This window comes from Monomorium pharaonis, chromosome 5 (assembly GCF_013373865.1).
Source record: "Monomorium pharaonis isolate MP-MQ-018 chromosome 5, ASM1337386v2, whole genome shotgun sequence".
Classification (NCBI taxonomy): Eukaryota; Metazoa; Arthropoda; class Insecta; order Hymenoptera; family Formicidae; genus Monomorium; species Monomorium pharaonis.
The window spans coordinates 7424482-7446778 of record NC_050471.1 but is presented as its reverse complement, the minus strand read 5'-3'; the positions used below and the strand labels follow the sequence as shown (position 1 = coordinate 7446778).

General features: G+C 41.7%; 1 protein-coding gene across 2 annotated transcripts in view; it reads left to right on the top strand.

Annotated features, from left to right (window-relative positions):
* LOC105833678 (protein pinocchio) overlaps positions 1–22100 on the top strand; it is a 45073-nt gene extending 22973 nt beyond the window's left edge. For both annotated transcript variants that reach the window (XM_012675597.3, XM_012675596.3), the window contains exons 3-6: positions 15435–15507; positions 17562–17693; positions 18591–18720; positions 19081–22100. In XM_012675597.3, coding sequence (XP_012531051.1) covers positions 15435–15507; positions 17562–17693; positions 18591–18720; positions 19081–19191 — 446 coding nt within the window. In that variant the 3' untranslated portion in view covers positions 19192–22100. The remainder of the gene's footprint in view (positions 1–15434; positions 15508–17561; positions 17694–18590; positions 18721–19080) is intronic.
* The last annotated feature ends 197 nt before the right edge of the window (positions 22101–22297 follow it).

The following is a 22297-nucleotide window of genomic DNA, read 5'->3' as shown; positions in this document are numbered from 1 at the left end:
AACAGTATTACATAAAATGTATATATAAAATGTATAGGGCATATCTGATTTTATTTTTTTATACAGTTTAATTTCAGCACAAAGATTCAATCTTTGATTCACGAGATTAAATTCGTGAGATTAAATTTTCGATTGAATCAAATATATTTCTGATAACAGTCAGTCTAGAGGCTTGTGATTGCTTCCGAAATTCATTACGATACTTAAACATAATCATTTTGACTAGAACTCGCAAGTACGTAAATATGTACGCTTCCGAGAGGGGGACGTGCGTATTCGGGTGTATTCTTTTTCATAAATTGTGTTTACCATCATTTCTTCTCGTGATAACGAAAGCTATCTGTACACACGCTCTTACTGACGTAAGAACGTATTAGGAAATGAAATCGCGTTTACATATATGTATCAATATACATTTTATGTAACCGCGCCGTCGTCGTACGAAACGTACTCGCACAACTCGATCGAACAATACCGTCAAGTATTTCTTCCTCTGAGAAATGGTATAAGCCGTGCACAGATCCGGATTCTACACGGCTGTTCGTATCAACGTGTGTTACCGGAAAGCTAAGCCGCAAAGTAATTTTTCAGGTCGGCTGCATAGCGTAAGCACGCGCGCGTAGAAGAGGAGCATCCTGCTTTCTTTTTTCACACTTTACGAAACATTCTCCGCATTACATTTGCATAAAATAATAGCTGAATAATAGCATGAACTCTCCTCCCGGAAGGAAATAAATCCTTTTGGATTCGGCAAGTGTAAATATGATGATATGATTTCTGCGATAAAAAGTTTTGCGAGTAACGATTCAGGACGTCCGGCGCGAGTTTGTTTTTTTTTTCCTCCCGTTCATAGATTCGCCGAATTGACGTCGATCGAATCACGCGATGGGAAGTTGATGAAACGTGACAGGCGCGAGCGAATTACGAAATCGCAGGATGAAAAATACGTTAATCTCCCGGGCGTCACGAGATCCGCCGACTCCCTCACGTGATCTTATCACACGATGGGATGTTAGAGAACAGCGTGAATAATTATTGCTTCGCGATATCGCGCGGTTAAGACGATCACGAGGAGCGAGATACTAGCGTGGCTTTTATTACGCGCTAAATTATCGCTCGCGAGCTCGATCGTTGCCTCTTCGTGTCGCAGGATCATACGCCATCCGAATGATCAACTGCGACAACAATCGAAGTATTAATTGCGGGTGCATATACATTCGTCCACGTGACGATTGCAATGACGAATGACCCGCTAATTAACCGTGGCTTTATGTGATTTGTGACGTGTCGGAGGCACGTGGATAACCACATTTAAGAAGAATTTTAGTTACAGTTATTTTGTTTTGCTTCAATGATATATCTAAAAAGAAGCAGTTTATGCAGTTTTTTTCCTTATTGTAATTAATAAATCAGAAACTATTAGAGAAGAGAAAATTATTATATATATATATATATATACATTATTTGACAATATTAAATGTGTATACTCAGTAAAAGACGATTATTTAACAATATTAAATAATGATAAGAGTACTCAGTAAAAGATGATACTCTTATTTATTTATACAAGTGTCGTTATTTCCACACATTATTTCCAATAAAATCTCCAAAATTTACGATTTAAAGGTAAATGGTCAATATTTTTTTTCACTTTAATACGTATTGTAAATCACTTTTGTCCTCGCAAAATTGTTCTTGCATCTTATGGACGTATTTTAAGTTCTTTTAAGGTTTTTTTAAAGAAATTTAATTATAACGAAGTAAACATGGTAGAATTCGATGACGTCATTTAATTACATTAATGCCGTCATGACGCTGTTATTGAATCATGAAAAAATCGCTGACATTCTTAACTATCTTATAAGGTCCTTGTGTATCCGTGACGTCACTCTGAACTTACTGACCGGCGATATATTGATCTGAAGGTATTATTATACCGTGGCTTTTCCATGCGGCAAACTCGTTCGAGAGTATATCCTTATACTTTTAATAAAAAGTATACTCGAGACGCTTAATGCTCGCTTTGGGAAAATTGCGCCGTTTGAGGAAACATCTCCCGTGCAAAAACAAGAGCGCGTGCGACCGACGAGACGCCTCGTGCGTTTGCAAATAGAACCCGGCGGCAGAACACGCGAAGAAAGCTGCATCTAATTGTAAGTGGCTGGCACGTGTCTCCACGTCGCGGATATCGCAGCACGCGGCAGTTACGTACATGCGTCGCCGTGTCCGCGTGCGACGATGCACACGCACTTCATGCGCTTTTACGCACAGGTGTGTGTGCGCGCGCGTGCTCAAACGTTGAAACGGTTTCTCCTTGCACCTGAGAGAGAAAGAGAGAGAGAGAAATATCGACCAATTCACCGACCACCTACACATTTTCCCAACCACGTAGGTTGGTACTGCCCACACATGTTCTACGTGTAATAATGACTGCACCACGTGTGTAACGAGAAAAGCCCGAGACTCGTATACAGAACGAGAAACGTATTGGCACGAGATTGATGAGCGACGGAATTACCAAAGGTTGTCGAATCAATTCTCAGTTACATTGAATTGTTATCTTTGCAGCAAAGTTCCATTGTCATCGCGAATTACATTATCTCCAAAGACCACGTCGATTATTTGGTTCGATCATATCTTCACTAGAGAAACGCGTGTCTCTCGCGACTGCTCGTTATTTCTCTTGTTTTGAGAATTGAGAATGATAGTCAATATCTAAGGGTAGTTAGCACAGTTGTTAGCAAGTTTTTATGGGACGTTCTTGCGTGGTTGAGCCGGGAAATTAATTTTTAATCGCGGTCATGACGTCCCGATTCGCGACTTATTATAACGACTAACTTCATTAATAATGAAAGCTACGAGTGTTTCTATTTTAAGAAGTTTGTATATGGAAATGTCCTGAGAAAGACATTCCACGCTGCGAATTATAGATCGTTTAAAGTGGGCGTAACGGCCATGGGAGTTGCTGGTTAAAACTTTACGAGAACCTATTTCCTGGATGCACCTTGCACGCCCTTTACCATTTATCGAGTTGAAAAACCCCGGGAGTCATTGATAAAGTGCAGAGCGCATGCGGATCTGGAAAATTCGCTGGGGAACGAATATTTTTAATGGTCACAGTCTAACAGAACCATACCTTTTCCACGATGAATTAATATTACAGTTGAAGCCCCGAGATATGTATGCGCTGCACGGTTCAATCTTTGTTAAGTATGAGGAAAATGAGAAGAAATACCGTAGGAGGAAAGTACTTGTTTTCCTCTTGGATTTTCTGCAACTTTTAGTGCCACGTGTAGTCAACTGTCGTTTTATAATTAATTCCATTGTGTACGTAGAAAAAGGGCAGACTTACCTTATTGGGTTTAGAAAGAGAGTGACATTAAAAAAAAAACTCGGTTGTGTCTAAAACGAATCATAATAATTATGTGTACATAATAGAGAGAGAGAGAGAGAGAGAGAGAGAGAAAGAAAAGCAAAGAGAGAATAACTTTAAACAAGAATAGGTTTAAATACATCATAATCGTGTAAATATAATCTTGACGCATTTGACATAATCAAACAAATTACAAAATTGGTCGTTGTTGTAAATCGTCGATGAATATGCTCGATAAAGCCCGACAAATTGTAGCGAGATAAGTAGATCATCGATATTTGTTTCGTGCGTCATTCAGTTGATCCGACAACATTCCGGACTCGAGTATCGACTCATGATCGCAAAGCTTCTATATGTCATCGACGAAAGTTGTAAATAATCCAGCTGGAATTTATTATGCAGAATGTACATCTTACGTGTATCTTTCGTGTATTTCAAGGGTAGACACATTAATATTTTTTAAATTAAATTTAAGTTTAATTGAAATGAATAGCTTATGTAAAATTATTTGTGTTAAAAAGTGCGTTAAGATTGAGTTGAATTAAAAATTAATTTTAAATTATTTATAAATTTATATATAGTTTTTTAATTAGATTATTTTAAATAATAAAACAATTACAACATGGATTAGCAAATAAATTTACCACTATATTTTATATGTAAATTAAATTTATATAAAATTAAAACATAATTTTTTTGGAATGTTTATAAGAATTCTTTCTTTGCAATTTTTTTTATTTTTGTAAGTAAATTTTATATAGGTATTTAACTTATAAAAGAAATTAATAAGTTAAAGTTTGTATCTTTTAAAAATAACTAGTTGAAGTTAAAAATTAACTTTATTATTTAACTTTTAACTTTTTAACTAGTTATTACTCAACTCTGATATATTTATACAAGATGTGTAAGATCGAATTTTCTATGAGTTCTTTATTTAATTTTCTCTCAATTGTTTTGTGTCAATTATTTAAAAAAATGATAACCGAAGTAATTAAAGTTGTTTAATATTAATAATTAAATTAATTTTTATTTTTCAAACTGTGTTAACAACAACAGAAACTTATTTTTACTCGATACCACGCAAGTGAACTTTAGTTTCATGGATTGATTGGGGTTTCATAACTTTATCATACTAGTGGGAGGAGAGGACAGAAATACAAAATTGATATTGCGATAAAGTTGCCGGAAAATGATATTGAAGTAATAAGTGTCTACGGCTTCTCATCCATCACCCTAAACGTAAACGATGTTTTTAATGTATTCTCGCTATAAATATTACTGTTATTATAAATTATCTGTTCCGACGTTTTCTATACATTTGAAAATGTTAAACTGTGTTGTAAAAGGGAAAGTCCCTTCCACCCCGCCGATGGTGAGAGATGTTGAACGCTTCCTTGTCCCATTCTTATCGCTAATATTTTGTCGAGAAGCCTCGCGGATGATTCGACGAGCTTTCCCAGGATACCTGTCCCACCGTACAAAGGATCTAGGCAACATCCTTTGAGAAAGCCGCGCTGCAGCGTGAGAACTGACGCGCAAAGTCGTTCGCTCTTGGTAAGGGAATCGATAATTCGATATTCGTTCCGTGAACTTCGTAGACTCAACGAGCTGGAACATTAGCTTCTCGTCGGCAAGAATAAAAAAATAATATGCGCTCGATAAGCTCTCGTAATTTATTTTTTTTCCCAATTTTTTTGTATGTGTTAACACGCCTACACTCATTTAAATTAAATATTTTTTAGCGAATTTAAAGGATCTAAAAGAAAAGCAAAATTGAAGCTGCATTACAGCATTGCTAACACAATATATTGTAATACAATCTTCTTTTATTTATATATCGAAAAAAACTAAAAGTAAAGTAAAATTGAAATTGTATTTTGCAGTATATTTTTAAGATAAGTGAGATTTTTAACAGGATACTGTAATACAATCCCCCTTTTTTATTTGCATTACAAAGAAAGTGTTTTATTCTCTTCGACAGTTCTTGATATATCTCTGTAGAAGTTAATATCGGGCGTCGGATGCACGCATTGAGAACCGCTACGCCGCAAGAGTGGGCATATTGACTTGATTTGATTTCGACCAATTTACAAAATTCTTTGTAAGATAATTAATAAAAATATCAAAATGCAAACACAACGATAGGGAATGCAAAACGCGGTCGATTGCGTCAGCAACGTTAAAAAATTTGGTCGGTGACGAAAAGCACCCAAAGCGCAAGGCATATACTGCGCCGCGTCGGCACTGTCGTCTGTCGTGTCGACAAGAATTCATGCCGCGCTTCCCCCCGCTCTCAGCTTCTCTACCCCCACCCTCCTCATACCATCTCTCACCCCCATCCTATGCCATGGTGATATAAGGACCCCGCCCGACCGCGGCGCTTCAGTTCAGTTTGATCTGCGACGCTGCGAAGTGTACGACGTTCACGTGGTCTCTCTCTTCCGACGTTCACGTTCGCTTCGTTCGATTTCCGCTCGTTACGACCGTTATTAGGGACGCGCCGTCCCCCCGAGAAGGTGCTTTCTTTCCGCAACGCATCCGACGCCCCACGTCGTCGTTCAGTTCCGCGCCGTTGTGGCCTGTGTGCGAGCTGTAAGCGCGCGAGGATTTCCAGAGATTTTCCACGGAGGTTTCGATCGGAGGGATTTTGCTAACACCGAGACGAGTAAGTCGAGCGTTCATTTAATACAGCGGGGGAACTCCCTTATAAAGAGCGCGGAATGAGTGAGAGCGAGTGAGAGGGAACGACGGTGAACGCGCGCGGCGGAGACCGACGACGCCGTGCGTATCGACGCGACGCGGCGGCAGCGACGGCGGCGACGGTGGCGGCTTTTGCCTGCTGGACGCCGTGAGATGATTCCCGCGTGAGTTAGGGACGACCGACCACCGACGCGTCGGTCCCTTTCTTTGATCCGCTCTCGGGGGCATCCCCCGGAAATTGGAGACGTTAGTACGCCGGGGCCGCAGTCCGTTTTTGACAATCCTTTTGGGAGAATTTTTCGCACGATACTTACCGGTAGCCAGAGTCTTTTCTTCAGATTTTTTGTTAAAAGATGCATTAATCACTTTTACTCTTGGGATACTTATCTATTTTTGTTCGAGATTTTAAGTATTAAAATGTGGTAAAATGAAATATATCAACGTTTACATTCTGTCAATCTTTTGTTCTTCAGAAATTTGTCGGTAACTGTAGTTTCTCATCTTTTGTTTAAGATTTCAATTTAAAAATGTGCTAATCACGTTGCTAAAATGAAATGTATCAACTTCTACGTTCTGTCAATCTTACTCTTCAGACATTTGTCAGTAACTGCAGTTCATCTCTGTTTTTTTGTTTACGATTTCAATTATTTAAAAAAGGTGCTGATCGCGTTGCCAAAACGAAATAACTTATGCCTACGTTCTTTCAATCTTTTACTCTTAGCAAAGGTTGAAAAACTTTTACACTTGTGGAAATGTTGAAAAACATCGATCGGGCGCCCAAAGATCTCCAAAGAGAGAGAAACGTGCGAGCGTCCCGTAAGATGAAGCGTCAAAACAAACACGCGTGCTGCCAAGTTAGCAGCGGGCTTGGCTTAGCTCCTGTCGTTCGGTTTTCTCCTCGATATTGCGATATTCTCGACGCGTCTCTCGTCGCGTAATCAGTACCGTCTGTCTCTATTTCTTCCTCTTTGCGTAGCAGAGAAGCTACGTGAATTCCCAATTCTTCCGAGAGACACATCCGCGCGGCGACCCCTCGGCGAGGAGACGCTTTCACCGCAATTTCGTTCCGAGAAAGCCAAGAGGTCTCCCGACAGAAGGAAAGAGAATTCTCTTTTATGTCGCAATGTGGAATTACGCAGTAAAGACGAGAACGGTTGTCGCGGTTCTGAATTTTGTTGGCGGCACGCGCACGCCTGTGCCGCCGTCAGAAGAGGATGATTGACACGACAGGAAACAGGGGAGACTGACATCCACGTTGCGGAGTACACACAACGGTGAATTCGACGTGACACAACACATACATACACACACATGCGCGCGCGAGGCTCGACGTGGACCTTGTCCCGTGCCGTAAATGGCCATGCAATTTCTATCTCCCGTCAGATGTTGCGAACGAAGTTTCGCTAATAGCCAACGCGTTTTCAACTACGATAAATCATAAAACGGCCAAACGGGTAGGAGAGGGGAAGAATATAATTAGGATATTTCATTTTGCTGCGGAAGGACTAGAAAGCCCCGCGCACGTCGAGGCGAACATGATGGATCGCGAAGCGATCGCTTCCGCTATAACGTAACGATTTGAATTTTTAACGACGTAAGAGCTTAGGGATAGGAAGAGAGCTGTCCTATTCGCCGCGATATCGCAAGAGCGCGCGCGCGTAGGTGGAACAATGGCACGAAATTACCATTTGCCATTGACGATTCGCCAAAGCGCGGTTAAGTAATCGGTTGCCGAAGGACGGCGATCCGAAGGCGGTTATTTTGCGTCGTCGTGCACGCGGCGTGCGCGGTTTTTTCTCTCTTCTTTTTCCCTTCTTTTGCTCGCTGCTGCGCTGCTTCACCTTCGTCGCTCGCTCGCTCGCTCGCTCGCCACGTCGAGGAGAATCAATACTCTCTCGCGTGCTCCTCTCGGGTTCTTCGTTCGGCGCCCAACAGGCGGCCATCGACCGGAAGATTGCATCGCGCTTCGTCGCGGCATCTGCGGCAAAATCTCTGCACCGAGAGCGATCGTGACTAATTCAATCGCTCGCGATTAAGAGGGAAGCCCCGAATTAAACTTTCACGATCGTAATGACGATCGTAAACGTAACTTCTCGGAGTAAACGCTCGGATTACTCAATTCTCCGCCGCTAATGACGAATCTATTGGGGACCTTTCGTTAAATTATAAATCTTAATTGAATTGTTCCTATTGAAATGAATATTTCTTCAAGTTCCTTGAGATTGATCAGCCTTTTAGTAAGCGTTAAGTAAAATTATTAAACATAAATTAGAGTCAATTTGCTAATAGGTGTAGTAAGCTTTTGAGCCGTAAAATTCAACTAATCACAGTCAATTATTCTCCTTATATTCGACCGTGATTAGTCAATTTCTTATCTACCTATATATTGCAGATCGATCCTTATAGACTTTGATGTCAGCACCGAAGGATTAATGTGAAATTAAAAAGAAATCGGCGGCCTCCGATCAAGTCGAAAGATTAGCTGGAAGAAGATGCAAGGCCGGCCTCTCGCATAATCGAATAATATATCGGAAAGGAAATCTTTTACTTCTATATATAAAAGTAATAAGAATTCAAATAAGAATTTAATTAGCAGTACCGGGAAAAGTGTGCATTCGATGAAACGGCACAACGCTGACCGCGTTTCATTCGAGATCTAATCGGAAACGGATATCTCGCGTCGTTTTCGCGAAAATCATTCAGCTTAACTTTAAGTAGGTATACCACTTTCAAAACACAAACGACGACGCAGTTATCGCCCGTAACGAGGTCAGTCCTTCTGCTCGTCGCTTCTCCCGCCGCCCGCCGTGAGAGAACGACCGACGTCGTCGTCGACGGACGGACGGAACCCGTTACGCCGCCGGCGTATGGGCCGCGCGAATTCCTAAGTCCCCGGAATTTTAATTTCTCAATCCTGTTAACGCTTCGTGACATTCCAGCGTTCCCGAGTCTCGCTGGTCTCGCCCTCGTTGCGCTGGCTGCAACTGCGTCTTGTACGCAGTCGATTGCCGCTCGGCCCGTCCCGGAATGCGGCACGCATTCGAGGCGCCGATCCTTCGGCAACGGTATTATGTAAAAGAAGAAGAAAAAAAAGACCACTTGACTCATCGGTCGGTCGAGAGTAGATAGTTTAAAACGATCCGCCTAACAGTTCTATTGTGTAACCCAATGAACGCGCGGAATTAGCTTTTGCCTTCAATTTCACGGACCGATCTCTTTTTCTGTTCTATTTTTGTTATTTATTGTTCGTTGTTGTTTATTTCTCGTTTGGAGAGCCGTCCTCCCCGAGAGAGAGGGAGGACGTCTTCCTTCCTTCCTTCGTTTGCCGACCGACCGCGTGCAAGACACCGCCAGGCCACTTTCGCACGGGGATCTCCTTCCAGTCGACCTGATTCCACCCTGGCCCGACCTACGTGCATCTATGTGTTGTGTGCGTGGGTGTTATCCAGAATAGCCCGGGGTCGATCGATATCCCGTGCAGCTCCCGCGTGCTCCTCTCCTCGTGGGTTTGTTGGCCTGATTTCCACTTTACGCGACGGAAGCGCGGCCCCGGTGGAGCGGGCTGCCCTCTCACGACCGGAAACCGAAGAGAGCACCGACCGCGTTTGAGTTTGTAAACATCTGGAAGAAATCATGGAGTCGCGAAAAGGCTCTCTCCTGAAAACACGATTTTGTCATGTTTTCCTCTTCCGAGGAAGGAAATTCCCGTTGTACCCCACTCTGATACCAAGCCAAACGACCCTCCGGACGACTTTGCGAGTTCTTCATGTGTATGCGCGCGCCACTTGCATTTTGCCTTCACGCCCTCGTCTATTCCTGTCTAAACGGAACGAAAAAGACGGCTCACGTGGACCGGGGTAACCGTGTTTCTCGGGCCAGTTGCCAACCTGGGGTCCGCGTACTGGTTTCGTAAACCGGGCTCGCGTCCCGAGGGCTAATCTTAGGATTTAATTGTACGCGAGAGGGAACGGCCGCCTGCTCGCCTTTAAGGGGAATCGTGTAACACAAAAGAGAAGCGAAGATGAGAAGCAATCAGGCGATTTCGATAAAAAATATTTAATTTCCGTTCAGATAGTTTCTTTAGATAATTAAACGGTTACGATTTGTTGTGTAACCGTCCGTGTATCCTGGGATGAGTTAATTACCCTTTACTTCTCTTTGTCTTTTAATTTTGACTGAAATGACAGCGCGTATTTTTCCTCGGAACACGTGTGTGCAAATCCTAACAGGAGATGAGTAAATTAAAGGATAATCTGTCTTCTTATGAATACCCCGTGCGTGGCTATAGCGATGTATATCCTGATTAGAACGCGATCATTAACGAGGGAATATTATGCCGTCTCGGCGCGCATGACCAATTAGCCCGCAGTCCTTGAAGGTGACTTGCGAAACGGAAATGTCCGTAGGTTAGCAGAGATTAGTTACTCGCTAATTCGTTCGTGTATATACATATCGAAATGAACGTGTTTCACGGAAGCACTTTGCGTTAATGGAATTATGGTACTTACATTTAATATTTTCCCGGATTCGTTAATACACGGATATTAGTAAATGGACGCGTGATTGAATATCTCGACCAGTTGGTAAAAACATGCCAGTCACATATCTCTATGGAAAGTTTCTACTTAAAATAATTTATATATATATAAACTATTAAAAAATACTTTTTTACTCCAGTATGTATTTTGATGATGTAAGATTATTCTATATATTTTTTGCGGTGAAAACACGCTTTCTCAAACGCTTTGTTATTTGCCCCGAGATTGCGGCGATTAATTTTCTGAGGATAATTATTTTGTCCTCCGCCCGACGTCGAGACGATTAAATCCGAATCCGATCATAAAGCTCTATCGAAGGCCGGAGCGCACGTATGTTGTCTCTCAAGAGTGACATCGACCGGTTTCGCGAACGTTATCGCGAACCGACACACTCTTCTCGGGCGGGGATAGAGGGGGGTGTTATAAATAATTCCAGGCGCGGGCGAGAGTGGCATAACATCACAGAATCGACGTTATCTGTGTCGTCGTTGACTGTTATGGCGTCATTCATCTCGCACGCGTAGACATCCTCTCGCCCGCCTCAGGAAATCTGCTCCATCGATTCCGAGGCGTCATCTTCGTCGTAAAAGATGGACGCGGAGTGATTTATAACCGTGACGTTATCTCCCTTACACTTAAATCCAACGATATTTGAGAGAGGCAAGAGAAAAATTGCGAGAAATAACGCGGAATTTCTTTAGAGTTCCCTCTCCTTTAATATTAGAAGTATTGGCAATTAAATCAGCAATAATTTTTCAATATTTGTTTCGAAGGAGTGAGGGAGGTGAGAATCACGCGCAATTTACGCGCCTTTGTAGATTTCGATGCGCAAAATCATCGTGACGCGCTTACTCGTTCATTGAAAGTCGCCGGACTTTAGTCGACGATAACTCAATCTTCTTACGAGATTATCCGCTCTTCGAGAATAGTGCGCAAATGGAAAGGAATTAGACTGAAGTTACGTACGCACGTATATACACATACGGTGCATGCATATGTATGACGAGTGTCGCGTCGGTATTATCCGGTTATTTATAGTTCTCAGCTTTATATTTGCGGCTTACAGTTCTATTTTCGCGGCAACGTTACCTACTAATCCCGCGGTTTTTTAACGCGAGGATCTCGGGTTTATCCTACCATGATATCCCTTTCATCCGGTGTCTTTCATTCGTATTTTTCTTCTTTCTTCCCTTACGTTCGCTCACACCTCCGCGTGCGGAAACTCGAGAGAACAGGCAATTTAATTCGCAAATTCCCCCCCTTGGAAATAATCAAGTGTGATCTTTATTTTCACAAGTGAAATAAATTTCGCGATACGGTCGGAGTAATTCTCGAAACTGCTTTTTACGTATAAAGCAAATTCTATCTTCGGGATAAGCCGTAAGGTCCAAGTTATTTTTCCCCTCTGAAGTCCGAAGTCCTGGCGCCGCGTCTCGTGAGAAATTGCGTTACCTTCGCGATTTAACTCACTGAGTCATCGTCATCAGATCCCTCGTCGCTCAAGTGACGTGCAATTGCGTACGACTTGATTTCCGAAATTACCGTCGAGCATCGGATAGCGGTTCCCAGTCTTTCCGGATCGGCCAACTGTCCGTTTCTCGAGGTAAATATCTCGAGCGAGTTCCACGGATAGAAAGGCTTCGTTAAGCTCCTCGATTTGTGGCGAAAATCTATCGCGAGTGTAAATATTTTGCCGGTAGTCAATGCAAATTGCAGTACTCTTTTTTTTAAGGCACAAAAAGTGAACGAGACCGCAAATCGCTCTGTTTATACGGAGAGCATCATCACGGTTACGCGTGATCGTAATTCATTCAACGAGGAAAACCGTCCGAGATTGATAGCCGTGTACGAGTCAACAATAAAAGTCATACCGACATATCATAAGCATCGACACATCGCGAGAGGGAAGCACGCCGATAAAAATAAATAAATAAAACGTAGAAAAAGAACATTACCGCTAAAAATAAATCTTTATCAGTAATTCATATATATATATATATATATATATATATATATATATATATATATATATATATTTATATGGGGTTACACGGCCCAGCTGATAAGCTCCCAAGGCTCGCTTAGATTTTCACGAAGCAGTCCGCAATTCCGGGAAGTCCCGCGAGCACGTGGGCGTACGTGTATCCTTTTTCGTGGCCGTCCCCATGTACATACGCACGCGCGCGCGATAAACTCTTATCGGCGCGACTCGCGTAGTTCGGCGAGATTATCCTCCATGCCTGGAGCGAGGGAGGGGGAGGGCGACGTTATCGAAGTGGGCTGCGGTTGCTTAATCCCATTTCCGTTCGATTATATTGAAACGATCTCGGACGATGGACGGTTCTTCTCGCTTCTCGCGAAGCCGACCCCGTAGGCGTGTACCGATTACCAACGTTTCGAGGAATGCCGAGAATTTGCCGCGCAGGATGACTGGGACTGTTTTTTTTTTTTTTTTATCAGCGATTATGCTATCGCGCGTTTAATGAGAATCCGAGAACGCGCAGAACACGCGCGACGCGTGTGCCCGCCGCGCGCCTCGTCGGCGACGGGATTCCCCTCTCCTCCCCCTCTCTCCCTTTCTCCCTCGGGGGGTTTAATAAATGCAAATGCAAATCGATCGCGGTTTGCGCGCGGCGTAGTAGGTGCTAGGTGCCGACGACGCGAGATATCGATCTGACGGCCCCGTGTGTACTTTTAATATGACCCGCGTCGAAACGCGAATCGATAGCGCGATACTAGCATACGCTGACAGAAAAAGGACACTTGGTTCAAATCATTATTTGAATGTAGTACTACTAGTAACATTTTGTTGACAATAATATTTATTTCAAACGAATAATACTTTCTACAAATTTTTTATAACCAAATAAATATTTATTTAAGTCGAGCATCCCTTTCCATCAGTGCAAGTAGTATCTTAGGATCTGTAGTATCTGTTTCCCCATCATCGAAGAAAAAAATGATAAGTCCGCCGCATCGCGGTCTTTCGGACGCGATTGCATTTTTTTACTTGTATATTATTTTATTACGTTATTTTTTTTGTAAAATAAAAAATGTAAAAGATTGTGAAATAGCGGTAGTAGAAATTACTTTGGGTCAATTTTGTGTATCTTCTTGACGTGCAATGTACGAAGAAGTATCTCTCTGTCGACTTATTTATTTTGTAACTCCATGCGGACAGTGGGTTGCGACATTATTTATTTATACATCATCGCTGTCGAAGGAGCTGCTCCTCCTCCTTGGCGCCCCGTTTATCCCCTCGTGGGAGAGTTCGCTTCGTTGGCGGCTCCACGTGTCGGTCCGTGAAAAATAACTTTCTCCACTTATTCACAAGATCGCAGAATTATTTATTTCCTAATTGGTCCATTTCGTAACGACTCTCCCGCCGTTGATTTGTTCTCTATCGAGTGTGTAATTTCTTTTTTTTACATCATTGACTTAAATTTTTTGGATTTACACTGGGACTTTTTGCGTGTTTTGCAAAAAAAAAAAAAAACGAGAACCGAGAAACACGGCGAGTCGTAAGGTGTCATTTCTCGAGTGTGTCGCACGATACTTTTACTTTGTGTTGCGTAAAATGATTCTCTTTTTGGATGTGGGCCGATCGCGTTGTCGGTAAAATAAACGAACGATAGACGAATTCGCGAGAGTCGCCTCTATTCGCCTTTCGCCCGGTAACACGTGACAAAAAAGTAAAGTGCTTCATCAATAGTCATAAGCGCGCGAACCACACGCATATGTGTCGACCTGTCGATATTCGCGTAGAAAGCAAGAGCAGCGTTTCGTGCCAAGGTGAGATCGCGATGAAATCCGCTTACGCGATGCCCTCCGCTCGTTGTCGGTTGCGTACACGATTCTAGATTCTTACACGAATACGGCGCTCTAATAAATCACTAAAAGCTAAAGCACGCTAACTCTAACGTACACAGACACGTTACACGATAACCTCCTGTGCGGCCTTGGTGTTTAAACTTAAGGACCACAATCACGGAAAATTGTGCGCGAAATTGAAGGTTTTATGCTACGCTGAATTGAGTTTCAAGAGGCACCGGCCACGCGTAGGAAGAATGTCATTCCTCTTAATATTTTTGCGTGGTCGTCCCAGGAGAATGTGGACGGAAATAACTGCATAATATTGCAATAAACTTTTATGGTGGCCACGCACTCTTGGGCACCTTGAGATTCGGTGAAAGGCGCGCATACGATGCGAGATGTAATAATTATCAACCTTGGCCTTTGATATAATGCCGATTCTAACGAAATCTCTCCGGTAACTATTATTGCGTAATTTTTTATGCATAACCGTGCATAAAAGTATCGTGCGTAAAAGTATTGTGCGTCTTACTCGTTACGTGTATCAACATTTCAAGATCCCTTATCGACGTTATCGGATTCCGGGGATTTTCCGGTGGCTCATTTGTTTGTCGATGTTCTCATTTATGCGTTGAAAAAATCTCTGAAGTTGCTTCCGAGAGAGAGAGAGAGGGGGAGGGGGAGGCATCACTATTTTAAATAAGCATTTGTTCATTATATTTAAAACTTTTTGAAATTTATTTGTATAAATTAACTTTGTATGTGCTATTTTCATCATCCATGTATTTTTGAACGAATTAAAATAGATTTAAATATAATTCGAGGTTTTAATTAAATTTCTTTTAAAACGAGATGTGAAGTTGAGTGAAGTATTTTGTAAATTCTGAAAATGTGTAAAACTTTTATTTCGTTTGTTACGAATGTGCTCTTTTTTTTAACTCATCTATGATTATAACTCATGAGATTATAAATGATCGATTATAAATAATTTTCTCATTTATTTGTTTCAGTATCCACTTATCAGTGCAACATGTCGGTCACTTCCGTGCAACCAGCCACGACCGAGAGCCTTTCCCGCCACGGGTGAGTAAAATCATCGTCAATCTAATCCTTTCGCGAACCTCGGATTGGATCGAACCGCATCGGACAACCGCAATTTATAATTGCAAATATCTGTTCGACTCGCACAAACGATTTTTCCTGCTGCGGAATGCGTAGTCGATATTAAGCAGGTTTTCCCGTCGCGGAAAAGTAGGCGATACGAAATTTCAGATCGTTTAATGTTTAATGACATGTTCTAACCTTCGCTGCATTTTTTTTTCCGATAAACTGTATGGCCTTGCTCTATGAGAAAAATGGAGTACACGTGCGGCGTTTCAGACTAAATATAATAGACGATTAGAGGCGGGGCTCGTTATCTTGCAAAATTTATCTTAAGCATGGAAATGTGTGGAAATACGTGTGAAAACATTGCTTAATGAATAGCAAATGATGAACATCTCCCCGGAGGCTTCGCTCATCGCCTAACCGGTTTCGTAATTAATTTCGTCGCGGCTGATTAACGCTAGACACGAGCGGTGCAATTTTAAACGCGGGGGCGCGACCGCAACTTCTCGTTTCTCATTTCCGTCGAAACACGCCGTGTAAACTCGACTTCCTACGCAACGTCCTGCGGAAACCCCACCGGAAACGCCAATCGGGAAACATCGAACCGTTTACCGCTTACGTAAACCAAATCGGAATCATTTCCCGAACGTTGATAATCGAAAGGGAATTGCAATTTCAAAACTCGGAGAGCTGCAACTAAACTAAACTGAACGAAGTGTTTATCGATTCGACTCGCGGATTTATACCCTCGCGTTTTATCGGTACGGAAAAAATTTAAAACCTTCACGCGCGTGCAGAGAATCGCAATAAATTACCGGCGGCTCTTAATTAAATTCGTCGATTAAATCGAATCGCGCGGCTGTTTCAGCCGTAATTTCAAATACTCCCCATAATCGCAGTGCACTCCAATTATTCCACGGTCATCGTTACGTCTCGACGGTAATATCGCGGCAAGAATCACAACGTGGTTTTTTTTTCCCGTTCTGAAACGCGCCGATGAGTACGGCGATACCTTTACTTAAAAAACACTATATTACGTACATGCGCGAGAAAGGACAAAACACACGTCTCTTCGAGTCGCCGCCGTTTAATTAAGGAGTTACATAATCGGCGTGACGCAGAGCGGACAGGCACGATCTTCGCCTCGCGATTTACGACCTTTCGGGAAAGCCTTCGTTTCCGCGGCCTTTGTTCCCAAATCCCCCTCCGTTCTACCTGTGCAACCTACGCCTGCATAGCCGCGCGGACGACCGCGCGTCGTCGTGGGCTCATCACGCGTGCGTTCACGTTGCCGTCACGTGAACGACGAACGCGGGGCTTTTTTTCCTTCCTGATTATCAGGCGCGCACGCTCATTCGAGCTAATCGCGGGGCGGGCCTCTCTCTCTCTCTTCAGCCGGCTCAGGTTCAAGGCGGCGAACCGCCCGCGAATTTTAGCCACGCGATTTCCCCGACAAATCGCATCGCCGGGAATCACGTGTCCCGCGGATATTTAAGTTTGCCAGACGAGAACCTTTGCCCCCTCACGTTCTCCTCTCCTCTCCTCGACGATGAAGGGTACCGAATCCTCGAGAGAGAGAAAGAGAGAGAGAGAGAAGGAGAGAAAGATTGAGGTCGGCATGGTCGGCATTACGCAACGAAAACTTTGCACTAAGAGCTTCTCCGCTGAATTAAATAGACCAATAACGTCTTGATTATGAAACGATTGCTTTGAGCTTGATTTTGCTTACGTTGCCACGTGTATACGCAAAGCTAGGGAAAAAACCATGGAAGAAACTTTTAATAGGATTTGTTCGAGCTCAATGAATATTAATAATAATTATTATTAATAATTTAAACTAGAACTACTTTTAAATATAAATCACACGGACAAGTATAAAGAAGCGCCAGCTGCGGATCTTGATGTCTCATATTACTTTATAAGTAAATTTTAAATGTACATATTCTTATGAATTGTGCGCCGAGCATCAACGAACATTGCCGACTGGTAAGATTGGCTAGACTACATGGATCATCGTTTTCGATTTGCAGGAGCAACATCTCGTTGTCGCATCATAGCCTGTGCGGGAGCGTGGACGACGGTCTGCAGGGCTCGCATCCGCAGTACCAGGATACAATCCTCACGATCGAGGAGCTGCGCGCCCAGCTCAACTCCTGCTTCACGTAAGTCGAGATTTTATATTGTGCGAATTCCCAGACTACACCGCGGACCGTGGGAGTTGATCGAGGGATTACGCAACCTCACGTTATCGAGTGATGTGCCGGACAATGGAATCCGGTACGATCTGGTGACTTCAATTCGTCGTCGCGCCGCGTTTAATTCTCCCCCAAGTCAATTCGGGAGGCGAAATGTCCCTCTCTTAATGAAGATTATTATTGCACGCTCCTTGGCTCGCGTGAGACGTCGAAGCCAAAAACGATCGAAATTTCGGGACGGTTTTGGACACGGTCGCCGGAATGCGAGGGAAACGCGGCTAGTAGGGCTAGAGCACGCCCTAGCGTTTGTATATCCGGACGGTGGACGCGCGGATATTCCGGTAAATCGATGCCCTACATCGTGGGGCATGTGCGGCCTCGGTGCAATGCGCGGCATTTCCCGTGAAATATTCACGCGCGGTGAGACTCAAACTCGATCAAAAAAACATTCGAGGCGTAGGAAAAAAAATTCCCGTTCCCGTTACCTACTCTCCAGTTTCTGCGCGAGACCTTTATTCACGATAGAATTCTTTACTCTGCACGTCAACCTAGTTCGTCGTAATTCCGCGTAAATTCCTCGGTGTTACCTGTCGATTATTTTTGCTGTTACAATTTTGCAATGTATATCAACCTTGCGCAAACCGGATGAATCGATCGAATTGTTAAACCGGATCCTGAAAGCTGCCTATAGTTTTGCAGATCGCTCCTTCGCGGGCAAATCGCGTCGCGCGATTTCCGTGTCGCGCCTCTATTATTAGCATAATCGCGCGCGTATGTGTGTGTGTGTGTGTGTATATATATACATATGTGTGTGTAATTCGTGACGACGAGCGATTCATTATCGTTATCTTGTTCTTTGCACAGATGCGGGGTGTCGTGGAGCGAGGAACACGTCTCTTTGGACTGCAGCGAGTGCGGCGGCTACTCCCTGCAACGGCCATGCCCGCTCTGTGACGGACGTTGCCACACCGCGTGGAAGCGCGACCTCACCATGGTAAATATTCACCCTTTTTCTCTCTCTTTCTCTTCTTTTTAGAAGAATCGATCAATTCTAACGTGACATTAATTTTCGCCGACTTTTCTCATTAAATCGTCGATTAAATTTATCACTTGTCTTCATCGTTCATTTTTTCTTTGCGAGGGATATTCATTTTATTTTTGTTGACTAATTGAAAGGCAAAAATGTAAATATTTCGCAGTATTAACTCTATTATTAGTGATGATTCAGCGATAATTGAGAGACTTTAGCATTTTTACAAAATCGCGTAAAACTTCCCTAATTTTGATCTGAAAATTAAAAAAAAACAAATTTGTAACTTAACTTACGAGGTACACACCTGTTCTCTTGTTGCAGTCCCATGCGAGTGGTAAGGCGAGATGGATCGGTGAATGCGGTCTGAGCTGCGGACCTTCTCTGGAGGAATCACTGGTACCCGCGTTGGAGAAACTGCGGGCCACCTCGTGAACGGCGCTGACCAGAGCACCGAAAAATATGCACAAGACTTAAATCCATCACCATCCATCTAACGTCACCCATCACCATCGTGTGCGAGACCCAAGAGAGAAAGAGAAACGCGTGCGTGTGTGTGAATGTGGACCGTGGATGATAGCATTATGTTCCTGAGGAGGACGGCTGACAAGGGAAAGAAGGACCTGTTTCGAACCCTTGAGGCTTCTTCCCCGCAGATACAAAGCCGTACCTAGCTGGTCCCTTGACATCAGGACCACCTACGTTGTATTCATTATCGTCTTTCAGGCGAAAGTACAAAGCTACGCGATCGACGTCCGAATTCTACGAAGAATTACTACGTTGTACTAAGCAATTGACTACGTTGCAGTGAATTAAGTTTTTAATACTACTCATATTAATACGAACGCTAATTTACTTTCGAAAGCTTTTACGCCAATTCACTGTGTCGTGAAATTTATTTCGATTCCTTCTTCGATTTCTGATCAAAGAATTAAAATTATACTTACAATTTCTGTTAGGAAGCAGAAGTTGGTCTTTTCAAATAATTTTTTTGCTGCTGATATAAAATTGAATTATTGTTACAAAAATAGCTTTGCAAAGTTGATAAATAGATAACTTGCCAAAGAAGAATCTCTATGTTCGAGAATACATCGACGTATTCACGAAATAGATTTGATTGTTCTTTGGAATATTTTTCGATTTTAGATTTGTTAAATTTAGAGTGGAAATTTATAATACAGAAAGAATCACAAAAAAGCAAGAATGAATCGAAAGTACACACTTCCAATTTCCCTTTCTCAATTTATTCTGTAAAAATCTTTCCTCGGTCTGTATATAAAATTCGAGTGTATAAAATTGCGAAACTTAAATTATTTTACGCGAGAAAAAACTAAGAGAGTGTAATCTCAAACGATCACACAGTTTATGTGGATACGAACGGAGCATTTTGCCTTTAAACTGATTCGCGCATAAATTATATTTCGAAACTACAACAGCCAATGTCTTCGCGCAGAATAACTTTGGTAGTCGTGTTTCAGAAATATTTTTATACCATTTAGTTTAATCAACTTATTTGTTTAGAATTATTTATCGCTCATATATATATAACAATTGAATTTTTCGATATATTTTTCGCATCATGCATATGAATCGGTCAATTTAGAAAACTATAAGTCCATAACTCTCAAATTAAAGTAATCTAAAAAGTTCTTTTTTTTTACGAAAGTATACTAAATATTTTTATATTGTGTGTGATATAATGATATCCTTACCACATAATTAATAATCATATAAAAGCGATCTTTGTAGATACATGTTTTTTTACAAATAACACATCTTTTCTGAAAGAATTTTAATTTATCGATTCAAAGCGTTTGAAAACGACCGATTTATTTGCTTAAAAAAATTCAATTTTTTTAACCACGAATTGATTATTTATAAATATTTTTAATGTTTTGTATCGATCAAAATTGCCATATTTTTCCGAAGCGCTAGACATTTACATGACGTAGCAAATGTCACAACTTCGGAAAACTTTTAATGATGATAGTTTAAATTTTTGAGTCGTCCCTACAACACAACATGCAAGAGTAGCCAAATCTTTAAATTTACTTTTTTACGTAACGGATGTTACATCTCGGCCTCTCTGGCGCGTGATGAGCGCGAATTTGCATTACGCGAATTCTAGGATAATTATTAGGCGACAATTAATCGATCGAGCAATCTGACGGCGAGAAGTCCATTAAGGGGTCTTTCGTCCGAGAGCACGACGTATCAATTTCGTAGATAAATAATTATTCGATATCCCTCGCTTTTAATTGTCACAACTGTATCATTGGCGAAATAATTCGAGCTTGCTGACTGTATACGATAAAGGTTTAGTCAAATTTTTGCCTCTAGCGAGGATTTAGTGTTAACATGACGCGATTCAATCGTCATAGTCCTAAGGATCCGGCAATTGGTGTATTACAAATTCAAGAATTATTTCCATAAATAGTAATTAAGAAGGTTCATCGTTCGAAGCGTTATTGTACATTAAAATTGGTACGACGAGAAAGAAAATTTTAACAGAAATACACTCATATCCATTCGTAGTGAAAATTATACAAATTTCCTTGGGTCTATGAAAGTTTAAAAAGAGTCGGTTGTATTTATAGCGTTTCTTGACAAAGATACGTCTTGCTCGCTTTAAATCATCCGCTTTTCTGTCGAGCTTTTTCTGCCAAGTGGTGGTTGGAAGAGCAGCTCGACCCCAAGTACGTGAGGACGCGCGGTTTAACAATTGTACTCGACACAAAGAGAACCACGAATGCCCAAAAACAAAGATCTCATTACAAAAAAAAACTTGAGAATCAAAATCAAAGTTATACAATTCTTTAATTATGTAAAGCAAATAATATTTTTATTTTAAATATCTTAGTGGAATGTAGAATTATTTAAATGTATTCACATAACTTATACTATGAAATGTGTTCTTACATTTGATTATTGTTACTATGGCGCTCGCAGAATTTTTTGTGTCGAGTCATTTTGGAAAGCATTTACGTCGTGCCAACAACTTTTTCGGATTTTTATTATTGTTTTATAAGAGTCCCGCGTGCCGAAACCTTTATTAGCGAGATGCATGTAGGAACAAAAGGATGTTTTCGGACGTTTACTGACTTTCCTCGGTAGCGTATATACTACATATATTACGAGTGCGAGTATACATGCTCATCAAAATACATTCTCATTTATTAAATTAAAATCGTAATGTGTAAAAATTGTCTGGAGTATTAGCTCGCGGTGAGCTTTAGTTTAATGCTTTAGAAAAAGTTCTCGGTAGTAGTTTTTATTTAATCTGCGAACTTCTTATTTATGACGAATACTGCAAAAGTATGGGTTTAATAAATACTTGCAAAAAATCCACCGTGACTTTGTTAATATCCTTTTTCTTTATATATGTACATATCCTTTTATGATTCAAGATAATTCCTCGAAAGGGAAATGTGAACCGATTTATTTAATTTATATCCGCATATTATTTTATATTTATTTTCTTTATACTAAAGAAAAATCAACTCGGCTTTTGAATTTCTTTTTCGTGGCAGAATTATTTAAT